This window comes from Podarcis bocagei, assembly GCF_964188305.1.
Source record: "Podarcis bocagei genome assembly, chromosome: 4".
In the NCBI taxonomy this organism is placed as follows: Eukaryota; Metazoa; Chordata; class Lepidosauria; order Squamata; family Lacertidae; genus Podarcis; species Podarcis bocagei.
The window spans coordinates 25,392,156-25,419,903 of NC_138128.1; the positions used below are offsets into that span (position 1 = coordinate 25,392,156).

Below are 27,748 nucleotides of genomic sequence, written 5' to 3' on the forward strand. Positions count from 1 at the left end.
CCACCTTACTTAGAATCTTCGGATACTTAGTTCAAAACGTGTGTTTTTTCTTGTCCTGGAGAAAGCAAACAAGACTTTAATGTTTTGGAAGAATATAATGCACCCTGGAGACATTGCTACAAGCATTGACAACAAAAAGCCAAATGAAGAGCAACACAGATGACAGGTAATTTATTTTATATTTATCTCAAAAGAGTGCAAAATAGAAGGCTTGTACTTTAACAATACCTCAAATTTTCAAATCGTTCTTGGCGAAATGCGTGAAGTCAAAACAAGGTGTTTGTACGTTTAGGCTTCCATTGGTTTGTATCTCTAGTCTAGATTGATTTTATTTGTCTAGTTCCAAAAGTTGAAAAACAAAAACATTTCTGTGCAGCACACAAAGAAAGTTGCTAGGCTAAACTCTCATGTTGTATAACAGGCAATTATGAAATTAGGAACCTATAACTTTTTTAAAAATGACTTGAAAGGTTCTTCTTAGATCTGCTGGGTCTTGCTCAGCAAACGTAGCATTGGGTTTATATTCTCTTTAATTGCTCTAATGAGGCATAAGAAGTTCATGCTAGAACATGCCAGGCAAGGAATCTCTGGAAAAAACCAGAAACAAGGGCATTAAAAGCCCCTCAGCTCAGTACACCATGAACTGGAGTAATTGATTTGAGTGTTCAGCTAAATTTCTGATAAATGCAGAGCAGCCAACAGATTAAAGTTTTTCTACTTAGCTTATACGCAACCTGTTTCCAGTCTTTCAGATATGTGAACTGATATCACTTTTATTATACGTATTTTAAATCTTGAGACGTTTCCAAGATTATACTGCGGTATATGCATTGCTTTGTTTGGAAAGAAACAAGGGTACCTGATTGCTTTTACAAAATCCAGGCGTGCTTTTTTGGTACATCAGACAATGTATGCTTTTTCAACTGCCCCCATTGCTACTCGTTCAAAATCATAACAAAAATGGTTTCATTTGTATGCTTTTTTTTTTTTGTCATTCATCTGTCTTCCACTGCTAATCCTGAAGTTCTAACTAGTCTTCATGGGCCTGGTTTTGCTCTTGTATGGAGCATAAATGTTTGTGCGGCAGCTGCAGAGAAATAGCTAAGGATGCCTGTATGGTGGAGGAAAGAGAAGTGGGCATGCATGAAAGATGCCACTGGGTGCTTCCAGGCTGTCACTGTTGGGATTCTGTCACATACTGACAGATTCAGTTTGTGCAATTAAAGTTTACATGGAGCTCTTGGGTCCACTTCTCCAAAAGACTGGATTTATTTTGTGGTAAGGAAGGTGACAGGGAAATACAGTGTGAAGTGTGAGATAACACTTGCTCTGAAGCAATACCATGTAACATTAAACAAATCGGAATGAATGCTTGTTAAATAACCAACATCTAATTTCCCTGCAAATGTTTCAGGATGCTCAGTAAACGGGTCACTTGAAAGCACCCATTTCTCACAGTTTGTGGGAGGAGAACCAAACACAGAGTGTTAATAGGTTCTGCTTTCTGAGGGTTTTCTTCTTTCAACCTTTGCCTCTCTTTCCCATCTCATTTCAGCCTCTTTTTATCCTTTAGTTTAACCCTCTTGTTACACACGCACACCAGTCTTCGTTCCCTAACCACAAGTGCCTTTCTTCCACTCCCCACCCTAAAAGAACTCTAGGCAGAGTTAACTCACCAGCCACACAGTCCTCTGTACGTGTAGTAGCATGCAACACTGTCTGGGTTGCTCCAATTCCCAAGGTGCCCAGGGAGCCCTGGCATTCTGAAATGCACCGTGCAATGTTATGCTACTCAGTTCACAGAGGAACCAGTCCATCCAACATGATACTACAAACTGTTCTGGACCGATGGAGTGCAGAGAACACTACAGAATGTCAGAATGGGAAGAGGAGGCAAGTTCTTTTTTTATTTGTTGGTTTTTTTCCTGAAATTCTAACTTGCTTTTATTTTTAGTATAATTAGCATCACAGGAGAGTAAGTTATCTGATTCTAGTAGTTATTCAATATGCAAAAACTCTTTTATGATAAATGTGCAGAATGACAAGTACAGGAGATTCTTTGGATAGAAAATCTTTCATTTCTTCACTGTTTTAAGTTTGAAGGTTATATGTTGCACACACCCACACACAGCTTGTCAGGTGAACAAAGTGTAAAGTTTACAACGGTAGCAGAACAGCAAAATGCCATTCTAGAATCCAGGCCAGGTTTCTGGAAAGACCTTTTAGTAGCAAAGCAACTGCTAAATGTTATGATACAAAAACTTCTAAATATTTAAATTAAAAAATGTTTCTGTGTATTGCACTCTACCCAGTGCTACCTATTTCTGCAAGTTAAAGAAAAAAATAGTGTTAGAATTTTTTTAAACCATCATTAGGGGTTCAAAGCTCCTCCCTGTCCAGAACCAAAACTACTCATAGCCAAACAGGCTAAGTGTAGTCACATGTAGTTTTATCCACACGGCTGCTCAGTCCGCATGTGTGGAGGGTTTACTCTTTGCATGAAAAGGAGTGCCCACAGGATGGAAAAGAAGCCCATTTCTTGTCCCCTGCCTGACTTTGCTGCATGCGTCCCATTGCTTTAAGCAGCATTCTCCCCTAGCCTGGCTCCAAGACTGAACATGAACTAAGAAAATGTCTTAATGCAGGAGAGCACAGTGAAGTAAGTGAGGGTTAGTGGGTTGTTTCTCTCCCCTTCCTCATGTACTCATTTTCCTGTAAAGTGCCCTGGTATCCCTGCTTCATAAGGATGGGACTCCCATCACATCTGTTGTTGTTTAGTTGTTTAGTCGTGTCCGACTCTTCGTGACCCCCATGGATCAGAGCACGCCTGTCCTGTCTTCCACTGCCTTCTGCAGTTTGGTCAAACTCATGTTGGCAGCTTCGAGAACACTGTCCAACCATCTCGTCCTCTGTCGTCCCCTTCTCCTTGTGCCCTCCATCTTTCCCAACATCAGGGTCTTTTCCAGGGAGTCTTCTCTTCTCATGAGGTGGCCAAAGTATTGGAGCCTCAGCTTCACGGTCTGTCCTTCCAGTGAGCACTCAGGGCTGATTTCCTTCAGAATGGATAGGTTTGATCTTCTTGCAGTCCATGGGACTCTCAAGAGTCTCCTCTAGCACCATAATTCAAAAGCATCAATTCTTTGGCGATCAGCCTTCTTTATGGTCCAGCTCTCACTTCCATACATCACTACTGGGAAAACCATGGCTTTAACTATACGGACCTTTGTTGGCAAGGTCACATCTAGCTTGACTGAAATGGCAGAAAGCAGAAAGCTGTCCCAGTGATAGCTTCTGATGCGCAGACGTTTGAGGGTGACTGTTACAGAGCCCTAGAAGAACTGACTCATCTCTTCTCCTCCCTTGCCCCTCCATAGCTGCTTTTTCAGCTTTAGACACAGGAAGTTAATTCTCTCCCCCTTCACGGCCACTGATGTCAGCTGCAAGTCAAAAGCAAAGCTGCAGAAGCCACTGATTAACAGAGCTACCCAGCCATGCTGAAATGCCGTCTAAGTAATCATCTGGGGATCATGGAGTCTCTGTCCAGCGGGAGACTTAAAACAAAGATTTCTGTAGCTCCTGCAGCTCGGTTATTTAAGCCTGAAAGCAAATGTCTAAGGGCAGATCACTTGGCAGCTTCCCAGATTCTCAGTGTGGCATTTCAGCTCCAGCATTCATCACTGGAGTGATGTGTTCATGTTATAAAGCCCATGCTCATGTATATAGTGGGGGACTGGAAGCACTTAAATAGCACACCCAGGCAATCTATCCAAAGGACAGCTACTGGGTTGTACTCCAGCCAAGTCAACTCTTCAGATTTATGTCCCAAATATGACCATATTTGGGGGGATTGGGGTGGGGAAGAAACATGAAGTGCCCTGAGCAACTTAGAGAAAGGGCAATATAAAAATGTTAGGAAAGCAAAAGGCATGTGTTAACACAAAAAAAAAAATGCAACTTCATGCTTCCTAGTGGCTGAGTGGACAGTCTGTATGCTGGAGCTTAATTAAATTAGTGGTTTAGTTAATCCTGTTCATGTAACCTGGGGTGAAGAAACACTTTCAGCCCGAAAATGGTGGTGCCAAGGGCAAAAGTCAGCAGAGCTGCAGCTGTAACTCTTACATACAGTGGCTGATATTCCAGCCATCCAAAGGTCAAAGGTTTCTATGCCCCCCACTCCATCCAGGCTGCAGGAGACTTGGACAGTTCAAGGACACATTCCAGCTAGTCAAACGCACTCAAAGAAGGCACAGCAGAACCAATGAGAGGTGTGGCCAAGTGCTATTTTTGCATTAAAATGGTACCTGTTCTGACAATGGGGCAGATGGAGTAGAGAGGGGTATTTTAATGGAACAAGGAATGTGGTTGGGTAATAAAGGAATAGAAAGTATCTCTCCAATATATCAGAGAAACATGCCTGGTAGTTTACATAGGCAGAAATGAAGTCTGTAGGAAGAAAGGAGAAGCTGCTTCATTCCTCTGTTTAGAAATGGTAACATGCACATAACACGCACACTTAAGAACTCACCTGCTAAACAACTTTGTGTTCATTGTACTACCAACAGAAAATCACTAAAATTAAAAGACCATTTGGAACAATAGCTAGGTGTGCATTAAAATAACAAAAAGTCTAGAATTCCTTCTCTTAATTGCAGAGTTAATTTTAGGAATCCATCACCCTTAGTCAGGTCTTGTGCTCCACCCCACAATGCAATGCTGAGCAACGTCCACACCTATTTTAACAATACGTCCCCTTTCCTAACTTGTCAGACGTGACCTACATCTGCAACCTCTCTTTCCCGTCTCAGGATTCACTATGCTCCTTCACAGTGGGCTCCTACCTAGGAACCTCAACTTTTATTATTCAGAGACCTACACACCTTCCCCTTGCATCTCCAATCTAACTTGACACTTGAGACCAACCCAATAATTCCATAGCCTCTAGCTGCAGGTCACACAGATGAAAGCAAAAGACATGCTTAGGACTCCCCTGTACTCTTACAAAGAGTCTTCACAATCTCCCCCGCCACTACTCTTATACATTATTAAAGTACTATTTACTGAACAGCTGCATTTATTTATTTTCCAATACAATACGCTGTCTTCCACTCATTTAAAAGCCAAGGGGGTGGTGGTTCTTTCTGTTAAGGCTACGGATAGCACAGGTGTTGTATTGGACACTTAGGTTTACCAGTTCAGAATATGCCACAGTAACTGCAGGCCATGAAATGGAAAGTCCCTTGTTGTATAAGGGAACCGGATAGGAAAATAGGAAGCTGACTTACACTGAGTCACACTGTTGGCTTATTCAGCTCAGTATTTTCACTGACTGACACTGGCTCTCCAGGGTTTCACGCAAGGGACATTTCCAGCCCATTCTGGAGACCCTGGGGATTGAAAGTGGGATCTTCTGCATGCAAAGCAGATGCTCTACCACTGAGCTACAGACATTCCCATGAAATAAGGGGGTATATGGGCTCCTTCTATCCTTGGAAGGCATTTGATCAAGTAGAGAAATTCCACTGGCAAAAGGTGGCAGCAAGACTTTTGCCAACTCCCCCTGTAGCCCCCAGCATCACCACCTATAATGTTCAGAACTCCAAGACAGATTTTCTTTTATAATAATTTAAATAATTTAGTATTTAAATTAGTAAATTTACAATTCTAGGATTCTATGTATTAAATTTACTAATTTAATTGGAAGGGGCCCTGAGGGTCATCTAGTACATTAATTAATGATAACTTTAATATTTCTTTAAAAATATTAATAATTATTAATTTAAACTTAAGTGTTTCTTTCTAAAATAAAATAAAAAATTATCCTGGCCTTCCTCTCATAAGAGGCCAGGGCATCAAGTAACAAACATGACACACAAATGAATATCAGAAAACCAAACTAGTACAGAGAGGTACAGGACATTGTTTAGAGGCTTGCAGATTGCTGGAGGGTGCAAGGGACTGTGGTGAGGGCCTGTAAAAGTTGCTTTCTCTCCCTCTCTCTCCACCACTCTCCACCTTTCACTAGTGGAAGCATCCCCTGAGCAGGAACTCTTCTCAGGCAACTTTCCTACTATTGGAGCAGGGTGGGGGGGAATAGATCCAAGTCTATTTGGTATGCATCTAGATTCTTGTGCAATGTTGTTTCTGAATGGTTCTAAAGGCAGCCGGAAAGTAAACAGGTTAATTTAAAACAAAACAAATCTCAAAACCCATTGTAACACCCACAACACAATAGCCCTCAGTCCCCTGGCTGATGGACAGGGCCATTATACATTTCCATTCTCCTCTCCATTGCCCAGACAACTGAGGGTTGGAACAGAGAGTTCTTTCAAAAAATGAGGGGACAATGTAAACTCTCTGAAGGTGCTCCTTCTCTGGCTGGTGGATGTGGCTAGGCTATTCTTCACCTTGCCATGATGTCCTTATTTACAGATAATGCATCCACCCACTCAGAGTTTTAACTTCTAGAGACTTCGGAAACATAAAACTGTGAGGAATGACAAAACTAGCAGCAACAAAAAATAAAAATCATCAAGGCATCACAAACGGGCAAGAATGGGGACAGTGGCTAGGATTCTGAGTTTGGAACCACTGGAAGGAGGGGGGAACCCTGCCTGAAGGTCCAATCATCAGAGACTCCAATCATGCAAGTGGAAGAGGGGACAGATATTACTTTTGTTGGATCCCTCTTCCTCCTGAAGTCCTGTCTGCCCCCTAACAGTTGTGCTAGAGGGTTGGGGACCCTCCAGAGCTGCATGATGAGTGATGCTGTGGACTACAGGATACAGAGGGGACTCAACAAAAATTGCAGCCTCCTCTTCCACCCCCACCTTTGCTGGTAGAATTGTCTGCCAGAATCATGGTTCTATCAATGAGACCTTCTATTCATGGATGCCTAATTAGTATCCAAGTCAATGGTTTTATGAATAAGAACCAGAAGATAGAAACTGTTCTTGGTAAAGAGTGACTGTCAGGGTGTATGTCATTTTGCCTGAATGGGATAGGCAGACTTTGCAAAGGAAGCAGCATCATGATTTTCTCATTACATACATCTCTTTACCTCACACCTGGCAAAATGGCTGAAACACAGGAAAAGTCCTTAGGACAGGCATAGGCAAACTCGGCCCTCCAGATGTTTTTTGGCACTACAACTCCCATCATCCCTCACCACTGGTCCTGTTAGCTAAGAATGATGGGAGTTGTAGTCCCAAAACATCTGGAGGGCTGAGTTTGCCTATGCCTGCCTTAGGATATCCCAATGCCATTTTTTCAGCGTTTAAAAAAGAAAGAAAGCTAAACTGCATTCATCTGTAGTGGTGAAATTTGTACCGAGGCTCAAGCATGGCAACATTTTAGCACCTTTTTAAAATAGTAAAACACAACCTAAATGTAGTCGGATGCTTGAAAACAAAGTCATACACAATCTGGGAAAGAGAAACCAAACTGGGCATTGTATGGCTTCCATACAGGGTTTTTCGTCACCGTGATGGCTTTTTTTATATAGGTCAAATGATCCAACACCATAAGCAATTTAGATGCTATTAACTCATCATAATTTCAGTGTATCCTGTAACCTATAATTTAGCTATGTCGCTCAGATACACAAACCAGTCCATCAGCATTAACAACAACAAATTGCACCAGATATGCAGCAGTGTGTACTTTACACATATTTATTGCAGAGGCTGTACTTTAATGACGCTAAATATGTAGCAACACAACCTATAAAACATATGAGGCTTAAAATATTCCTCTGCACTGAGGTTCTTACTGGATCAGCATTGCAGGCTTTTTCTCTCTTTCTCTCTAGCGTTAACAAATACCACGTTAAGCTTCTGTCGACATCCCTAATTGCAAGGAGGAAAACATTTACAACAACATGAAAATATCTTGGTTGTGTTTTTTTAAGGGTAGGTGTCTGTTCACACCTGGTCAGGATTACTTGGATTAGAAGAAGAAAGGATTAAAAGTCAATGTAAGATGCTACAATTATTTTATTGAACTTGGAGCTAGCTTTTGGCAATTCACCTTCTACATCATATGTACTCTTTAGAGCAGTAGTTACCAAACATGGTTTCCCCTGGACCACTTGAAAATTGCTTCAGGTCTTGGCAGATCACTTAACTCCCTGTTTTGCTTCCCCTGCCTTGCCACCAGCCACGGCTTTATTTCTCTAAGGAAAAGCCTCCTCCCCAATCACTTCTGTTCCATCCTGCTCACCTTCCAGGCAGACCACCAAATTCTAAGAATCATGAAGTAGCCACTATGCCAGCTGTTCTTCACACGCGCACAGCTACTGTGCCCACCATTCTTCACACACACACAGATTCAACACCACTCTGCAGAGTCACCACCATAAGCCTCCTCATGGTTGAAGTTCATGCACTATTGGTGGTCCCCAGAGCATTTTAGGAACCCCCACTTTAGAGCCCTGATTTGAAAATAGAATAGAATAGCTCCATGTTGGCCATGTTGAACTCCTTGGAAGAAAGGCAAGATTCAAACAAGATAAAACATACTCATATGTAAGGCATACACTGGCTGTCATCTTTGGGAAGGCAACCAGTTTAGATGAGCCTTTGGTCTCTCTTTCCACATAAAATTCCATCTCTACCTGGATTATATTTTCTTGCCTCTCCAAAATAATTCTCACAAGGTTAAATGAAAAACAAGCATATACAGTTTGTGGGTTGTAGGGTTTAACTTCAATTTAACAGCTTACTACTAGTAGTAGTAGTCTAATAAAGAGGAGTAGAGGAAGTCTTCACAAAGACAACACCATGCTAGTGAAACTGACTTTGCTTCTGTTAAGAAATGCTTTGAAGTCCCCATCTGATCATATGCAGTAGACATGAATGCCTTTAAGGCTCACAGGAGTTCACTACAAGGGCATGAAGGGAAGCACTGTGCTGCTTGCATTACTGAAGAAGCTATTGCCCAATTAGTGCCACGGCTGCCATGGACGCTGGCAGTTAACGAAAAGAGCAAATGAGAAAGCACAGCTTTAAGATGACAAAGCTCATTAGTGGAAGATCAATCCAAGGGCATGCTTGAACAACTGCCCAGTACTCCCAACATGTTAAAGGCCTCACACAGGTCTCCTCATTGAGCAAGGTTATTGCTAGGAGTTGGCAGAGGTGGCTTAAAAACCTATAGATTACATAATGTCATTTTTGGGGAGAAGTGCTGTTTTTAAGGGATGCTTTTAAAAAAATGTTTTAAGTCTATCCAAGACACAATCGTCCCAGCTCATTGTATAGTACAGCAATGGGAAAGCTGGGACCTTTCAGAAGTTTCCTGATTACAACCCCCACCAGCCCCAGCCAGCAAGGCCAACAGTCAAGGATGATGGGAGTTGTAGTCCAACATCACCTTGGAAGGCATCATGTTGGGTACATCATTTAGTATCCTGTATTTTGTCTGTATCTATAAATAATCTAAAATGTCAAGCATTCACACAACACAGGAAGCCAAGCTTTACAATCCCTGTGCTCCTAGTAGGATTACACTTGGTGCAATGAGTGTGTACATAGCTTCAGATGACATTGTGGGGGTTTCCAGTTCAGATTCAGTTGCTGTTCCAACTTTTATATTCTTTGCTGTAACTTGAAGTCACTGCTACTTGTCCCTTTTTTCAGTGGCTTTGGTAAACCACTGTCTTCTGACTTCATAAGCACACGCTGCTGGTAAAACCAATATTGAAATTGTTCCAGGCATCTTGAAATCTCTCTGTTGAGAAAGGAAGGGCAGAAAGGGGAGGCGTCTGGAAAGAGAGGAAGCCGAAACATAGGAAGTTGCTACCTGTAAAAGCTGTGTCAGCAAGCTGAGATCATGGGGCTTTCTCCTTGTTTAGAGTCATCATAGACCACAGCATATGAAGTCAAGTGTTTCCTACGGAAGTCCAACCAAGGTCCTCCACTTTCACAAGTGAAGCTTGAATTGCTGCATCTCATTGACAAGGTACCGCACAAAGGCTCCTGAGCAAGCTTTACAGTCATGGAATGAGAGGCGAAGCCCTCTTATGGATCAGAAATTGGTTAAGTAGCAGGAAGCATACAGGAGGAGTCAATGGACAGTCCTCCAAATGGAGAGATGTAGAAAGTGGAGTCAATTAAACCAAGAAGAAAGGTTACAGCATTTGGGACTTTTTGGTTTACAAAAAAAGTTAAGAGGTTGCACGATAAAATTCTGCAAGGCATAAAGGCACAAAGAAATCGGATAGAGAAACGTTTTTGTCTCTTTCTTTCATAACACTAGAACTCGTGGACATTCAATGATGCAGAATGATGGAAGATTCTGGACCAATAAAAGAAAGTAATTATTTACACAGCACTATGGAACTTGCTCCTACAAGATGCAGTGATGACTACCAACTTCAGGGGCTGAAAAGATTAGACAAATTCATGGAGGACAAAGCTATCAATGGCTACCAGTCAAGATGTGTATATTTTGCCTCCCAGTTACAGGGAACCACAGGTGGGCAGCTTGCATACTTCCCACAGACAACTGGTTGGCCACTGGAATAGCTGGGCCATTGGCCTGATCCAACAGGCTTGTCCTATGTTCTTATGTCCTACAGAGACAAATGGATAGGAAATGTATTTCCCACCCGACTGGTTGATGAGTAGATATTTCAGTGATGCCCACTGCTTGCTTGGACATATTTACTAGATTTCTTACTTAGACCTCTTAAAACAGTTCACTGAAGGAATTTTTCAAAGTGGTATGAGAAGTCTGAGATGCTGTGCACTCTGGATCCACTCTGAGACAGTCAATGTGAAGAAAACTACATGGTTGAAACAAAACTGGCAACTGGAAGTGTTGTTTATCTGCAACAGGCCATTTAAGGTTTTTGTGTTTAGAAGCCATTTTATCATATTGTTTGGCAAGTGAAGCCCCTGTTCAAATTAGGCTACGGACCTCCATTTACTTGTGTTAATTAAATGTAAATGTATATCACATTTTAGCACTGGGACTAGAAATGGTTATTTTCTGTTCATAATTACATATGGTGTAAAATTTATAAATCTTGGCGTCGCTAACTTTTAATCATCTGCGATCTTAATTTATTATTTGCAGGAAACATATCAAACCCATGTACAAAATGAAATGCAATTTATTTGTAACGCTCCCAAAATATTTAAACAGTTATATAATGGGGCAGGCTAACCCACCATGGGACTCGAATGAGTGCAGCTCCCCACAATTTATGGCAGTATTGCAGTTGCTCAATATTCCCAGAAAGGTAACAGCAAAACTAGATTTACTGAACTCTGGGTAGGCAGATAAACCATAGTTCCTGTACAGTATTTGGTTGGTAGGTCATAAATTGTACAGATTGAGGGAACATCGGAAATAAGAAGGATAGAGGCTGGAAATAAAGCCCTATTTATAATTGGTTTACATGTTATCACAATCCTAAACCGTTACAGAACTTCTCAGGGTTTATAGTATAATAAGAAACATGGGTAATGGACATAGAAAAAGCTTATTAACATAGCCAGAATCCAGAAGTTAAGTTCTCAGGGATATTTTCCTGAATTTAACTATCTCTGATGATTTTGAATGACTCTCCCTAGCCTAATTTTCTCACATTGCTCACTCTTCACTGTGTTTTGCATTAATCCATCCACCAGAGTTAACAACCCCAATATTATTTACATAATAATTTACTCTTAAGGGACGCGGGTGGCACTGTGGGTAAAACCTCAGTGCCTAGGACTTGCTGATCGCACGGTCGGCGGTTTGAATCCCCGCGGCAGGGTGAGCTCCCGTCGTTCGGTCCCAGCTCCTGCCTACCTAGCAGTTCGAAAGCACCCCCAAGTGCAAATAGATAAATAGGGACCGCTTTATAGCGGGAAGGTAAACGGCGTTTCCGTGTGCGGGGCTGGTGCTGGCTCGGCAGATGCCGCTTAGTCACGCTGGCCACGTGACCCGGAAGTGTCTCCAGACAGCGTTGGCTCCCGGCCTCTTGAGTGCGATAAGCGCGCAACCCTAGAGTCGGACACGACTGGCCCGTACGGGCAGGGGTACCTTTACCTTTACCTAATTTACTCGGGGATGAAGATTATGTGAGTCAAAATTAGTCATTCAGCTTGTCATTTGTTGCTGATTGTCTGCCTTGAAAGGGCAAAGCAATCAAAAGCTGAAGGGAATCCAGAGATTATTACCCAAGAAATCTAATCAAGTAAATTGGTCTTTGGTGGATCAAAGTGAGAAACTCAAGAATGGTAGGCATCACTTTTATTTAATAGAGAGCTAATTGTCTGCAACCAGGACACAGTTATATTGAATCCCATTGATGATGCTGAAGGATCCATGATAAGCCCAGGCTTTTAGCTAAAGCATTAATAAACTACAGGCAGCAGTACAAATGTAGTTAAAATGGAAAAATATAAACTTGTGTTAGCTTGGAATGAATTAAGTACTGTATTGACCTTCGTTTCTCTCACATGCAACCACCTGCCCACAAGATAGCCTGCCCTTGTTGCTACATTCATTGTTGCTCACAATTTACCCATAGGAGTCGTTTAAAATATTGTCTGTCTGTCTCCAGATAATTACTACTTTGGGAGTCCATGTTACAATGCAACAGCTACTATAAGCTAGTGGCAGAGTGAGCTGGTAATTAATGCACGAGCATGTAGAAGCTATACAGAGAGCTGCATTGCCCAAGAGAGCAGTGATATTGTAGCAGCCTTTTCCAGAATTGGGGCTGGTCCTAGCTTTTTCATTCACAGTGACAAATCTCTGTGTGTATGAGGGAGGAACGGTGTCCCAACTTTTTTGAAAGAGGGCCAGATTTGATGAAGTGAAGGGCCGTGAGAGCCGACCAAATGACCAACCAAAGTTGTTAACCTTACTTTTAGGATTGAAGTTGTTGAGGGATTTTACCTCAGAAAATTAACTGCCACAGGGGCCGGATTAAACCGACCAGTGGGCCAGATTAGGCCCCCGAAACGGACTTTGGACATGCCTGCTAGACTATCCTTTCCATGTAGTGCATTTTCCACAAGACACATCAGGAAGCAAATGCACACATTTCATAGATGATGGTGCACACCTATCTCCTCTTTACTTGAAGTTGAACTCCATGGAAGAAAAGCCATGTCTGAGTTGTCTCTTAAGGGCCAAGATGCAGCTGAGTTCATAATTTTGTCCAGTAAGCCGAGTCCTGCAGCACAGCTGCCATCATTCTGTGCTCAGCCAGAAACTAAAAGATGCTGCTGTTGACACTGAGGTATTTGCCTATTGTAAATATTTTCACTTCCTATATTTTTCAGACGTTAGAACTTGTACAACCCATGATGTGTCCCAGATCAATTGCCACCAGTGTGTCTCCTGAAAAGCATTTGACCTGCAAATCAACAATAATAATGGGGTCTAACATGTCATATGTGAAGCTTCCAGGTAAATGACTTTAAAAATAAATAAATCAGGAATTCCTGATACAGTTGTTTTAGAGAGGAGTTAATAATTTATACAGTTGTACCTCCTTTTTAGTACCACGTTGTTAGTTGAGTTTCACATAACAGCAGTTCATTTAGAAGACTTCCCAAAAACAACCATTGGTTATTTCCATTCCTGCTTAGCATTCTAACCAAGCTCATGAGGTCATTGTCTTTAAACCTTGAACCATCTAATAAACAAACTACCCCTGGTTCACACACACACATCCTTTCTTTAATAATCAAAATTCACAAGTACCCCTAATGAAGCTCCTCATTATCAATATATTTGGGAAAAAAGATAACCATACCTGTATATACACCGCAATCTAGTGAAGATAACCCTTGCTCGCATGCCATTCACTTTCAGAAAACTACTATGCATGCAGTTCCACTTGCTACACTGCTGCAGCCAGCATTTGGAGCTCTCAACACAGTTCCTGCTGCTGGGCTTGGAGTGCATGGGCAGTGCCAAAGAGTAGAGACTGCCTGTGGTGTCAGGTTTGGGGCAACCCTAGACTGAAGACTCCATATTCTCCTCCTCTTAAAAAAAGGCAAGCAAACAAATATAGCAGTGCTATCAATGCCAATAGCACAATGATCTGATTGGCAGGTATGCATGCAAGCAGATACTCACCTACAGCCTGCTACTGCATTCGTGAGTCTAGAGACTGGCAATTAGGAATTTAATCAAGCACCTGGTGGTCCTCACTACATGATCAGCATGCCACAAAAATACCCTATGATTCACAGGACTTAGAAGCCTGATGCAGTCTAAACTGATGGGTAAAGAGTTCCTAAAGCAAGGGAGGCTCTCTTGCAGCGTTGCACCACAAATGGCATAAAAAGCAGGACCCAAGGTTTGGCTAGACAGGAGCAGGATGATCTGTGGTTCTTGTGTTGTCACAGATTTAGCACTACCCCGCACAATCTCTGAACTCGACTTGCAGCCTCATTGCTTCCAAACCTTCAATAAATGGAGAATTTACAGTTTCCTTAGGCAGCTCATTCTGCTGCTGAACTGGTCTTAAGAGTTATGAACACAGCATATATTTATGTTCCAGTCTTCCCCCTCCCTTTCAATACCCTTTTGTGTCCTTGAATAAGACTCCGAAGGCTCATCCCAACAAGCCTTTGCATGCAGACAGGATCTTAGTCACTGGCATCACTAAGCATACTTGTGCAGCTGGCTGCTGTTCGGAGTTTAAAACCATGCACGCCCTGCCACCTCATTGCTGGAGCTGTGGTCTGAAGCCCTTTTCTGTAGCGTGCAAACACAGCAGTGTAATAAAAACATTTTCTTGAAAGAGGAGGGTAACTCCCCTGGCTGTACCAGGTGTAGAACCTCACTCTGCTGACCTCCTAAGAACCACCCTGCTGAATCAGACCAAATATTTATGCATTCCAGCACTACATTTCCAGCAGAGCCTAACCAGGTGCTTCACAAGCGGAGACAAAAAGCAATAGCCACCTCTAGTTGTTAATCCCAAACAACTGCTATTCAGTAGCATAGTAGTCCATCATGTCTAATTGCACCCTTTCTACATGCTCCACAGTTACTCAAATGTGATAGATGAGTGTGCATCCAGAAACAGTTTCTGGATTCCTTCTGTTCACATAAATTAGGGGGATGTGACTCTTGATTATGGGGGTAACTATTGCGTTATTGTTGTTATAGTTCTGTATGAATAGCTACGATTGTTAAACCAACTTAGACCATTTCTTTCCATCATTCCCATAGATCATCATCAACATCTGGGTCAAGGCAACAGTATTTTAGGCAACTGTTCACAAGATCTACCTGGGAATTCTACCAGTAATGAATTCACAACCATTGTCTTACCTGTGCTTTACCTCGTCATATTCCTGGCTAGCATCTTACTGAACAGCTTGGCTGTATGGATTTTCTTCCACATCAGAAACAAGACCAGCTTTATCTTTTACCTCAAAAACATTGTGGTTGCGGACTTGATGATGACCCTGACATTTCCATTTAAAATCATCCAGGACTCAAGACTGGGGCCATGGTACTTCCATTTTTTCCTGTGCCGGTATTCAACCGTTTTGTTCTACGCCAACATGTACACTACGATTGTGTTCCTTGGGCTCATTAGCATCGATCGTTATCTGAAAGTGGTGAAACCCTTTGGGGATTCCAGGATGTACAGCATCAGGTTCACCAAGATTCTGTCTGCGTGTGTTTGGATTGTCATGGCATTTTTAGCCTTGCCAAATGTGATCCTTACAAATGGTCATGCAACTAGGAAAAACGTAGGCGACTGCTTAAAGCTAAAGAGTTCCCTGGGAGTCAAATGGCACAGAGCTGTCATTTACATCAACAACGGCATGTTTGTCGTTGTACTGATAGTATTGATAGGATGTTACATTGAAATATCAAAGTATATCTACAAATCAAGCAAACAATTTACCAGTCCTTCAAGTCGCAAACGGAAGCACAACCAAAGCATAAGGGTGGTCGTAGCAGTGTTTTTCACGTGTTTCTTGCCATATCATTTGTGCAGAATACCTTTTATTTTTGGCCACCTAGATAAACTTTTGGATGAATCGGCACACAAAATCCTGTACTACTGCAAGGAAGTGACACTTTTCCTTTCTGCGTGCAACGTGTGCCTAGATCCAATCATCTACTTTTTCATGTGTAGATCATTTTCAAGAAGGATGTTTAGGAAATCAAACATGCGAACGAGGAGCGAAAGCATTAGATCGCTTCAGAGTGTTAGAAGATCAGAGGTGCGAATATATCATGAATATGTTGATCTGTGACGCTGAAGACAATGAGATGGACATTCCGTCCCGTATTTGTATCTGTATATTTGTTATTTGTAAATAATAAAGTATTTTTGATTGATTATAACAAATGTCCACTGTTTTTCATGTTGTTCTGCGCACAAGGGAGCCATGCAGAATATAGCAGAGTAACCAAGCCTTTGATTTACCGTAATCTAGGCTAGACTATTACAAATGTTGTACTGTGCCATCTAGTGGAGGAAAACATGCTTCTGTTACAATACTAGGAAGTTAAATATTCAGAATCAAAATTGCTTCTGAAACAATGCCTTCTGAAACAATGCTGTCTGAATCACATCTGTTAAGTCGGTAAAGCTTGAGACTCTTAATCTCAGTGTTGTGGGTTACAGCCTCACATTGGGCAAAAGATTCCTGCATTGCAGAGGATTGGACTAGATGATCCTTGTGGTCCTTTCCAACTACAGTTCTATGATTCTATGACAATTATTATCAATAATCAACAAAAGGGTTCCAGAAAGAAAGAAAATACTTCAGAACATAATATTGTGTGTGTGTGTGTGTGTGTGTGTGTGTGTGTGTGTGTGTGTGTGTGTATAATTGCAATATTTATTGTTTAATAACAAACCCTCAGAAACTACTTGAATTCACTTTCATGGGAGGTCATTGTTTTCTTCATAATAGTATATGAGTAGCAACCAGTTTACCCAGAATTTGTTTCTATATTTTCATGCAATTCTCACTCTTAGATAAGATGCTCCTATTGCTATTATAGACAAATCCCGAACTCGATCAAGCCATTCTTTGCAAGAAAGGAGTAATGTAACTTGCCAGTATTGAGTCATTAACATTCTTGCAGCTGTTAACAGATAGAATGTAGGTTACTTATGTTCTTCTTTATGATATAGACCAGCAACATAAAAAATGGATTCATTGTTAAACAAATGGAAGCAAAAAATCATTGCCAATCTACTTCATATCAGCCAGAGATCTATTAGCGGATCCTCTTCTATCTTCTGCCCACTCCTGCACTACAGTAAACATGTTTCTACAGAAGAGATGTGACAGTGATGCATTTTAATTTATAGCTGCCAACTTTTCCCTTTTTTAAGGGAAATTCTCTTATTCCAAATAGGATTCCTCGCAAGAAAAGGCAAAAGTTGACAGCTATGTTTTAATTGCCTCACTTTCCTTCTGAAGGAAAAACCTATAATTAAATCCATATAGTATTTGGATGATGCATTCTCCTTAATCTTATTTATAGTATGTTTTGACTGAGGAGTATTAATAACTATCACACTCTAATGTGATAGAATCTAATGCAGTAGATTAGCACATGGAATTCTGGGTGCTGCCAAACATGATCAATTTAAAATTAAACCTCATGTATTGTAGTTATGTTGCACAACCAGAAGGTGGCAAGAAACTATTGTTGATTCATGCTGATTCATTTTTATACATTCCAATTATGTTTCCCCTTACTTGCCTTTATTTCTAATTTTTTTTGAGATGTAGCTTCTAGAACTGAAGACAGTACTCCAAGTGGGATTGCACCATAGATTTGTAAAAAGAAGCAAGTACCTGTTTCTTTAAAAAAAAAATCCTTTTCTGGTTATCCCTAACATGGTATGTGCATGTTTCACAGCTGCTGTGCACTGGTCATTGTGGTGTGTGAGAGTCTGTGGCTATGTATAGTTCTGTGTGTAACCATAGACTTATCAGTTGATGTCCTTCCCCAATCTGATGGCCCCCAGGTGTTGTTGAACAGGTCTTTGATGGCCCCCAGGTGTTGTTGAACAGGTCTTTGAGCATTCATCCTGAATTGCTTATGCAGAGGTCAGACGATGTCTGCTCCTTATACAACTTTCTGATTTGACAGGGGAAGCAGAGTGACTGCTGATAAAATCAGTAGCCTCCTATTCCTTTCCCCACCGCAAAGTCTAGTGATGCAAAATTAATGTGACAACCCTGTACTGCTAGTTTTCCCACTGCACTTCATTGCCTGACAGGCCAGGGAAACTCTGAGCACTGTCAGTGCCACATAATGCAATATGAGATTACTGGGAACTGTGGGAGAAGGGAGAGAGGCTGCAGCTTTTGCAGGCAGCTACACGAGTCTTGTATGTTCTAGTTCCAATGCTATGTATTTAAGAGGGAAACTGCTCTCCCTGAGGAGCTTACATTAGGGTTACCAAACATCCCCAGTTCCCGGGGACAGTACCCGGATTTGCAAATCTGCCCCTGGAATGTCCCCAGATTTGCAAATCTGTCCCTGGGAAATGTGGCAGCAGCAGCCTCAGCAGCCCGGAGCCAGCCTGTTAGTGCAGTTGGCTCTGGCTGGCTTCTGGAGCTGCTCGCTGCCGTGGCGCCCACCATTTTTTCTGTGACACGGCAGCCAGCAGCTCCTGAAGCCAGCCAGAGCCAACTGCACTAATAGGCTGGCTCTGAGCTGCTGAGGCTGCCACTACCAGGCTCACCTCTCCCGGGCCATGACTCCCGAGCCTTCCCTGATCTATCAAAACAAAGAGGGAGGGGGGAAGGAGATCAGGGAACGCTCAGGAGTTACGGGCGGGCGGCACACCGTTGCCCAGTTTTTTTAAAAAAACTCTGCGCATTTATGTTTCACAGGGTGCAAAAGAAGGGCTTTACACCTTTATATAATATGCATGTATGCTTGGGCCAAGGGTCTTTTGCCTCACCTTCCCCACTACTGACTCCCTGTTGCTACCCAACTTCAAAAAAAAAAAAAAAGGGGGTCCCCGGATTCATTGAAAAAAATCTGGTAACCATAGCTTACATGCTTTTGACAGCATAGGGCAGCCTAAACCTGGTGCCCTCTGGACCGCAACTCCCATAAGCTTCAGCCAGCAGAGTCATAACAAGGGTGAATAAAAACATTGCAGCCAATGCTGACAAGGCTTGTGCCAGTTGTCGATAAAGGCAGGTTTTGCATATCAAGGTTATGTTTCAGCCACAGATAAGAATAATGGTTTCTTGGGGAAATGTTGTTTATGCAGTGGCACCATACCTTGCATTTGGTTATGTGGGCTTCTTTGGAAAATAATCATCATTAGTCTGCAGGGAACAATGGGTTCATGCAGCTGCCTTAAATTGGTTAGTCCACTGGACTTGAATTGTATGCCAAGGGTTGTGAAAGCTCGCTCTCTTCCTTCAGAGTTCTTGAGCTTTCTCCAGTACGCCTTATGAAATGCATTGTGTGTAGAGACTAAAATAAAATGTATCAGGTCAGAAAAGTGCTGAGTTCAGTCCACAGTGGAAACCTGATTGTGTACAGAATAAAAACTTTCTTTTTTAAAAAAAGATTTTGATCCAATAGTTCCAGGTAAAAAGCAGACCAGAACGAAACAGCACAGGATCATAAGTCTCATAAGTCTTAACAAAATAGGAAACATCTTCCTTTTTCCTAAGCATAGGGAAGGCACACGTAGAAAGTCCTTGCCTTGACACAATACAGGTACTCCCTCTTTTTTGCCATTCAGAGTTTGTTCAGGTCATATGCCACCATGGCTTCTTCGAAGTTCAAGTGGCTAGATCAGCAGTGAAATACCCAAGCAACTTCCCTTTCATAAACTTAAGAAATCACAGCATGTGATTTTTTTTCTCAGCTCACAGGATACAAAGCAGGCGATTCTTGCAAAAGCTGGTTGTTCACACATGTAAACAGCTGGCATGAGAAATATATATACGTAGTGGCAGTGGCTACTTTGTGTCCTTAGAACAGTTCTCTTTCAGAATCCAAAAGCAGAGCTTTCAAAGAAGCAAAGAATTATGATAGTTGAATTTCTAATAACTGCATTTATACTCTATGTCTGATTGTGTGTTTTTCAATGCCCTAGAAAACATTTTTTAAAGGTCATTATAAAGATGCCAGCAATCACAACTTATTAGAAACACAAGTTCTTTCCCACACTGTCCAAAGTGGCTCACAACAGATGGTGGTTTTCCCCGTTGACTAAAAGAACGGGTATAGTTGAAGAGGAATCAAACTGCTTTCCCTAGAAATTCTCATTTGAAGGTTTACTATCTTGTGCCAATTGTGATCTCATTCTTGTCTTTAAAAAGAATGCCGAGTTACTTCCAATTTCATACGTAAGGAAAGCACTCTGTTATTAAGGTCATGACTTCTTCTCAAAGTACCGTATGAATGAGTCAGGAATTGAGCACAAGTTCCCTTGCACGGCTACAAAACCACCAGTCACTGCATTATACTAAAAGGAAGCTGGAGTGCAGCAAACCCATTTGTCCATGGCAGGGCCTTCTCTGGAGTGGTCCCATTTGTGGAATGCCCTTCCTGGTTATGGTGCTCGTCTCCCTCACTACTGAATTCCAGGACAGATTTAGAATCATTCCTGTTTACCCAGGCAATTGATGGGTTATAGACACTGGCCGTGGCAAACACGGAATTAATAATTATGCAGGTACGTGACTGCTTTTTAATGTTTTCAGAAGCTGTGAGTGTTTAAATGTTTTAGGTTGTTTTGAGTTGTTTTGAAATGTTTAAATTGTGTTTTACTGGACAGCTTTCACATTTTGATGTTTGCTACTCTTGGTTCCTTCGGGAGGAAGGGTGGAATAGAAATCTAGTAAAAATAATCATCTGGGTGATGGTAGCCTGTGGCCCTCCATTTGTTGTTGGACTCCAACTCTCATTAGCTCCAGCCAGTATGACAAATGGTCAGGAATGATGGGAGCTGTAGTTCAGCAACCCAGAGTGGAACTGCACTGAACAGTTTCCAGAGATAAATGCACAGCATCTCCCAGAGCACTGGAGCCAACTCTTTTTAACTGTTCTATAGAATGCTTCTAAGAGTGAGGCAAAAAAAATCTACAGGGGCTATATGCTAGCAAGTAAGATTTCAGCTTTCACAACATTTCCTCTTTTTTTGCCAAAGTCTGCGGTTTGTCACTTAAATAGTTCAAATCTGCCCTTCGTGGAAGCATAGGAGAGCTGGCCAGCTGCAGCATTTGACACTTAACCCATACTTGGCACCAACAAGAAACATTACTAACAATGGCTTTTTTCAAGTCCAATTTTGGAGTTCAAGAAGTTCCAGGGTTTTTAAACCAGGCAGGGCAGGAATAGCAGGGAGCATTATTCCTGCATGAATTCGGAAACATATTTTTTAGTTACTTAATAGCTTGAAAGGATACCGGACTCTCCAAATTGGTAAGTAAATGCAACTGAAGCATTCTAATAAGCATAAGCTTGTTTTTTAAAGACTCCTTCATATGGAAACGCTTAATCCTAATGCAAGTCATTTTCTCAGCTTAAAAATTGGAAGCAGAAAGCCAATAAAACTTTTTTAAGTGTGCAGCTTCTAGTAATGAAATGTATTGTTCCGTCACATCCTCCAATATTTCACAGATGAATAACAGGGGACTATTCAGTACTTATAATAGCTTATTCTGTTTACTAAGGTTCACCTAACTTACATAGGGCTGAAGACGCTCCTCTGCATGCTGTACTAATTTCACCCTGTATTAACTAGCACCACATGAGCTTCTGAGGAAGTTAGAAAAAGCTTCTTTTATTATTATGTCAATTTATTCTGTGTTTTGGGGTTCTCAAAGGATTTAAAGTTTTTAAATTTAAGGATTTTTCAAAAAGAATTTGAAATGTTAATCTGGTTGCATTTTGATACAGAATAGCTGTAGCTCCAACACATTCAGGATACTTTGCTGTTTGGGTAGGCACTTATAATGTGAATGTAAAAATGTGTGCTTTTTAAAGATATCTTCAAAAGGAGAGACCAGAAAACAGTTACCATACCTCATAAATAAGGGCAATGGCAGAATGTTTACAAATAAGAATATGTTTCAGTTATACATGTTGCAAAAAATAATAATCCTGTTCTGTTTCTTTTCTGAAAATCCATTATCAATTCCTTTCCCATGAGCTGAAAGTAAGAATACAGCAATGGGTTGAATCCCACAGCCTGCTCCCACTAGTCCTAGTTTTTCCTGGATTAAGTTACACTCAGGACATTACCTACTGGTAGAAAAGGGGGGGTGGGATTTTGCTGATGTCTGCCTCTCTCAGCAGCCCCTGGCCACCTTTTCCCATGCTATTCTGGAGGGTGCGCCAACCCTCAAAAGCCCATTTTCAAGGGGTTGCAGAGACAGAGGGAATTGATGAAAATCTCCTCCTGAAGGAGTCCAAATAAAGGATATAAATCATGGGTCCAACCTTATGTTTGCTAGGCTGGAAAGCAGAAAGGCAGACAAAAAAGGGAGCAAAAGGAACCTCAAGCAAATAAACTCAGGGATTTTTCTGTCTTGCTACAGCTCCTTTATGAAGGGCAGGCACCTTATTTTGTACTGAGAACCATACTGGAAATGCTTCCCGTTGCGTTTTCAAATCAGTTCTTACCACCTTGAGGGCCGTGTAATTGGCAATGTTGATTTTGCAGTTTAAAATCAATGGACAGGGTTATCAAGTTCTAGTAAGAGTCTAGCAATGTCTGCAGAAGAGGGCCCTGTGCAGCAGAACCCTGCCTTACAGTAAAAGCTGGAAATAGAGGTTATACACAATTGCTAAAGTTAACCCCACTGAAGCACTTAATTTACCCCATTTGAAATCAACAGGATCCAATAGTGCTTATTTTTTGGGAGAGCTGTACCAACAGAACCAAGAACTGTATATTCAACCAGGGTTCTCAAATTGGGGAGATCGCATGGCACTTGCAAGGGAGGGAGGGAAACATACATTTGCAGTAAAAGTCTTCATACTATAAATTTAGTGTATCTCAAGGTATTTTAACTTGCCCAGCCATGTCAAATAAGAGGAAATACTATCTTTTTCTCACATTTAAGATCCCAGTTTTTACCTGACAGCTAAATTTTCACCCCTCTTATTCATACAGACCTACCCAAGAATGGCAGACTCCGTGTGTTCCTTAGAACGGAAAGCCTCCCCAGTCAAGTGAATATACAAGACAACATAAAAGATCCAAGAAAATAAGGTAAGCAAGGCTATTTCAGCAACGCTGAAGATTTCACTCTGCAGTTCCAGGTTTGGTGGTCCCTCCAGGAAAGCAATTTACACTCACTCCAGCAAGAATTCCTTTTATAATCTCTTACACAAGGGATAGTTAATGTTGCGTGGCAAGGTCCCAAACCCTCCCAGGAAGTGGAATAAAGACATTTTAGGATAATGGGCGAAAAAGGCCACAACTTTATTGGTTACAGAATGTGAGTGGTATTGGTTTGGCTATATCTGACTCCTGCCTGTCTGCAGGAGTCTTGGAAGGGTTAACCAGCAGGAGGGGGAGCCCTGCTGATGCAAAGCAACTAGGAACTTCCCCAGGATCACTGCTAGGGGTTGTGCCATGGCCCTAGCCCCCCCCCCCCCGGTCTGGGGCTTCGGACAGAGGCCATGCCCCTCGGATTTCTTTAATGGAGTACCCTTGAAATAGGAGGGATAGGTGATGGCCACTACCTCCCCTCACCTTCAACCTAATACTCCAATGCCTAACCGCCTAACCTTACAAAGTTGTGATGAATTGCTACAAGGTAGGCGAAAAACCAAATGGCCAATGCCAATTTGCCAAGTGGAAAAAATTCCTACCAAGCCCCTGTTAAAAAACAGGCGACCAACCGAAGTCCATAGCAAGGTCGGGAGATAAAGAGCCTAACCTAAGGGAGGGGGGAAGAGAACTGTCCAAGCAGGGAGAAAAGGAACATGTCCTCTGCTGTGGGCAGTTTAAATAGCCCGTGCCACACCCCCAGAGCATCCGGATTGGACATCCTTGGGTTGACGCGGCCGAGGACCAACCAATGGTGCTGGGGCTATCCTGCCCCATGTGCGTGGGGAGGGCTTGCTCCCAGCCCACAACGTCATCTCCCCGGGGACGGGAAATGGCTTTGTTGGACTACAGCTCCCATAATCCCTGAACAGTGGACATGCTAGCCAAAGCTGATGGAAGTTGTAATATCTGGGAGGTTGTCACCTTAGCTAGCCCTCTCATGGTATCTTATTGCTCATTTCCGAGCACAATTCAAAGTGCTGGTGCTAACCTTTAAAGACCTAAATAGGTAAACCTGAAGGAGCGTCTCCACCCCCATCGTTCAACCCGGACACTGAGGTCCAGCTCCAAGAACCTTCTGGCGGTTCCCTCACTGTGATAAGTGAGGTTACAGGGAACCAGGCAGAAGGCCTTCTCAGTAGTGGCACTCACCCTGTGGAGTGTCCTCCCATCAGATGTCAAGGAAATAAATAACTATCTGACTTTTAGAAGACATCTGAAGGCAACCCTGTATAGGCAAGTTTTTAATATCTGATGTTTTCTTGTGTTTTTAATATTGTTTGGAGCTCCCCAGAATGGCTGGGGAAACCCAGCCAGATGGGCAAGGTATAAAAAATAAATAATAGTCTTATTATTATCATCATTTGCCATCTGCTGGTAGAAGAGGTGATGGTTTGGTCTTGCATTGGACCCATGGTCCAATTTAGTACACTCATCAAACATTCGCCAACAGCTGCTCAGCTTCACTAGTTATGTTATTCTGTGTGTTCTCTTATCCCCCCCTTATACAGCAATAGTACTCAAACTTCTTCATAGTAGCAAATATCAAGACAATATTCGTGCTTAGGCTCCCAAAAACGCCCAGAAAGTTTGCACCTGTGGATGTGAAACCTACACTGGCTGCAAAGTACATTATATTTCAGCATACTGAACAAACATTGCTCTGTGCATTTTTGCCTCTGGTCATACCCACAGCAGGCAAATGCCACCCCTGGAAAGTTCCCAAGAATGGCCGAAAAAGGCTCCCTATTCCTGCTCTTGTGGAAACATATTTGACTTAGCTCCATGCAAAAATGTTCCTGAATGTGGTCTTCATGTGCCATATAGGAAGATACATGGGGGGATTCTGCTGCAGGTGATTCTTCTTGTGGATAACTCTTTCTTTCTCTGCTCACAGGAACTGAAAATGCAGTAGAGATGCCTAATTCAAGCACTCCTCTAGGAAACTCCTGCAGCTTCAATGAGATAATAAGAAAACAAGTTCTTCCAGTTGCCTATGGTCTGATCTTTCTAGGAGGAATCCTGTTGAATGGGGTGGCAGCCTGGGTCTTTCTGTACATTCCCAGCAAGACAAGTTTTATCGTCTATCTCAAGAACATTGTGGTTGCTGACCTCATCATGAGCTTAACTTTCCCATTTAAAGTTTTCGCCGATTCAGAAATTGGATCTTGGCGGCTCAGTGTTTTCGTCTGCCGTTTTTCAGCAGTCATATTTTACCTAAATATGTATATCAGCATAACACTGTTTGGTCTCATAGGCTTCGACCGATGCTACAAAGTTGTGAAGCCTCAGTTCATCACATCTTTCCATACTGTTCGATGTAGCAGGTGTATCTGCGTAGCCGTGTGGGCACTTCATATAGTGATATCACTTCCCAATACAATTTTAACCAATCAACATCCTACCAAAAATCTTTCGAAGAACTGTGTGAACCTCAAAAATGAACTTGGAGTCCAATGGCACAAGGCTTCGAACTACGTCTGCTTAGGAATTTTTTGGACTGTCTTTTTACTCCTAATAGCCTTTTACAGTTCTATAGCAAGGAAAATATATCTATCCCACCAAAAATTCAGGAAAAACTCCAAACGGTCAAGGAAAAAAACCAATCGGAATATTTTCACCATCATGCTTGTATTTATCATTTGCTTTGTTCCATACCATGTTGTAAGAATCCCATACACGTTGAGTCAAACTGCTTCACATCATTATAACTGCCTAACAAAAGAGGTGTTGTTTTACCTAAAGGAACTTTCTCTGCTCCTGTGTGCTGCAAATGTTTGCCTTGATCCTATTATTTATGTATTTCTTTGCCAACCCTTCAAGGAAAGGTTGTACCAAAAATTGCACCTCAAGTTGAAGGTGTCTGAGGAATTAGAAAACTCTAGATCTAAAAAGTCAAATGTGATTTGTGAAACAGTAGTTATTCCATAAATTCCAATCAAGCGTCTGGAAACCAGGTCTTATCGGGAACAGTTGAGAGAACTGGGTATGTTTAGCCTGGAAAAGAGGAGACTGAGAAGAGCTATGAAAGCCATCTTCAAATATCTCAAGGACTGTCACATAGAAGAGGGGGGAAACAACTTGTTTTCTCCTGCTCTGGAGGGTAGGACTCGAAACAATGGCTTCAAGTTACAAGAAAGAAGATTCCGACTAAACATCAGAAAGAACTTTCTGACAGTTAAGAGCAGTTCGATAGTGGAACTGACTCCGCTGGAAGGTGGTGGACTTTGCCTCATTGCAGGTTTTTAAGCAGAGGTTGGATGGCCATCTGACATGGATACTTTAGTTGTCTGCATTGCAGAAGGTTGGACAAGTTGACCATCAGAATGCATGCCAACTCTACAATTCTTTGATTCTGTGAGAGCAAGCTATTTACAATATGCTGAGATGGACCCAATGGGAGGCTGGTCCTTGAGTGCAAATGGGGCACTGCCTCACCAAGCTGAGCCTGCCCTTAGCTAGCCCTCACTTCACTTCTTGCAACCAGTAAGAAGGTGACTTTGACTGTCTCACACCTCAACTGAATCTAAACAATATGGACAGCTGTAGCTGACTTAAAAGACAACTGTATCACTATCGTGAATGAACTGATTGTTTCACTTGGCTCCTCGATTTTTTATTAATATATTTGTATGCAAAAGTCATACAAACATGAGTGCTATGTGCATTTTGTGCTTGAATTTGTATAAAAATAAAATAATGTGGATTTCAGCAATGGCTATTTAATATCTATCATCTATCTATCTATCATCTATCTAATTTTATAAATGCTGTATTGCTAGAAAGAATCCCTTATCGGAAGAGTTATACAGTGGTACCTTGGTTCTCAAACTTAATCCGTTCCGGAAGTCCGTTTCAAAACCAAAGCGTTCCAAAACCAAGGCGCGCTTTCCCATAGAAAGTAATGCAAAACGAATTAATCCGTTCCAGACTTTTAAAAACAACCCCTAAAAAAGCAATTTAACATGAATTTTACTATCTAACAATGATAAAAATTAAAATTACTTTTTTTCTTACCTGCACTGATGATAGTCATTGTTTGGATTGGGGGTGGGGGCTTTTATCTATTTCCACAGTCACACAATCAATCAATCCACACAGGTTCCACACAGTCACAAAAACAAATTAATTGAAAAAGCCTCAAAACCAAAAAATAAATAGCAAAAACAAAAGCGCCAAACTTAATCAGTTCTGTAAGTCAATTTTACTTCCGAAATGTTCAAAAACCAAGGTGCAGCTTCTGATTGGTGCAGGCGCCCTGGAAACAATAGCCGACAGCTGCATTGGACGTTCGGCTTCTGAAAAATGTTTGAAAACAGGAACACTTACTTCTGGGTTTTCAGAGTTTGAGAACCAAAGTGTCTGAGTACCAAGGTATTTGAGAACCAAGGTACAACTGTATTCTTGAATTTCTCCAGTGAAAATCTTCATCCCTTCTCTTCAACTAAAACAGTACTCTCATAACTTTAACCCAACAATAGCATCAGACAT

At 41.8% G+C, this 27,748-nt stretch overlaps 3 protein-coding genes across 10 annotated transcripts in view; 2 read left to right on the plus strand and 1 right to left on the minus strand.

Annotated features, from left to right (window-relative positions):
* Positions 1–27,748, minus strand: part of MED12L (mediator complex subunit 12L) — a 187,874-nt gene that overhangs the window by 96,079 nt on the left and 64,047 nt on the right. The window lies entirely within an intron of this gene.
* Positions 26–16,324, plus strand: GPR87 (G protein-coupled receptor 87). Of its 4 annotated transcripts, none has more exons than XM_081190481.1 (3): positions 26–166; positions 13,281–13,407; positions 15,187–16,324. In XM_081190481.1, the coding sequence occupies exons 2-3, from the start codon at positions 13,302–13,304 to the stop codon at positions 16,227–16,229; spliced, it is 1,149 nt and encodes a 382-aa protein (XP_081046607.1). In that variant the 5' UTR covers positions 26–166; positions 13,281–13,301; the 3' UTR covers positions 16,230–16,324. The 4 variants fall into 4 exon arrangements, with proteins under 4 accessions (XP_081046607.1, XP_081046605.1, XP_081046608.1 ...); XM_081190479.1 differs by lacking the exon at positions 26–166 and adding an exon at positions 1,756–1,893; XM_081190482.1 differs by lacking the exon at positions 26–166 and adding an exon at positions 9,851–9,957.
* Positions 26–26,968, plus strand: P2RY14 (purinergic receptor P2Y14). 4 transcript variants are annotated; one of them, XM_081190599.1, is made up of 3 exons: positions 26–166; positions 23,096–23,194; positions 25,155–26,968. In XM_081190599.1, the coding sequence occupies exon 3, from the start codon at positions 25,175–25,177 to the stop codon at positions 26,186–26,188; it is 1,014 nt and encodes a 337-aa protein (XP_081046725.1). In that variant the 5' UTR covers positions 26–166; positions 23,096–23,194; positions 25,155–25,174; the 3' UTR covers positions 26,189–26,968. The 4 variants fall into 4 exon arrangements, with proteins under 4 accessions (XP_081046725.1, XP_081046726.1, XP_081046727.1 ...); XM_081190600.1 differs by lacking the exon at positions 26–166 and adding an exon at positions 1,776–1,893; XM_081190601.1 differs by lacking the exon at positions 26–166 and adding an exon at positions 19,989–20,650.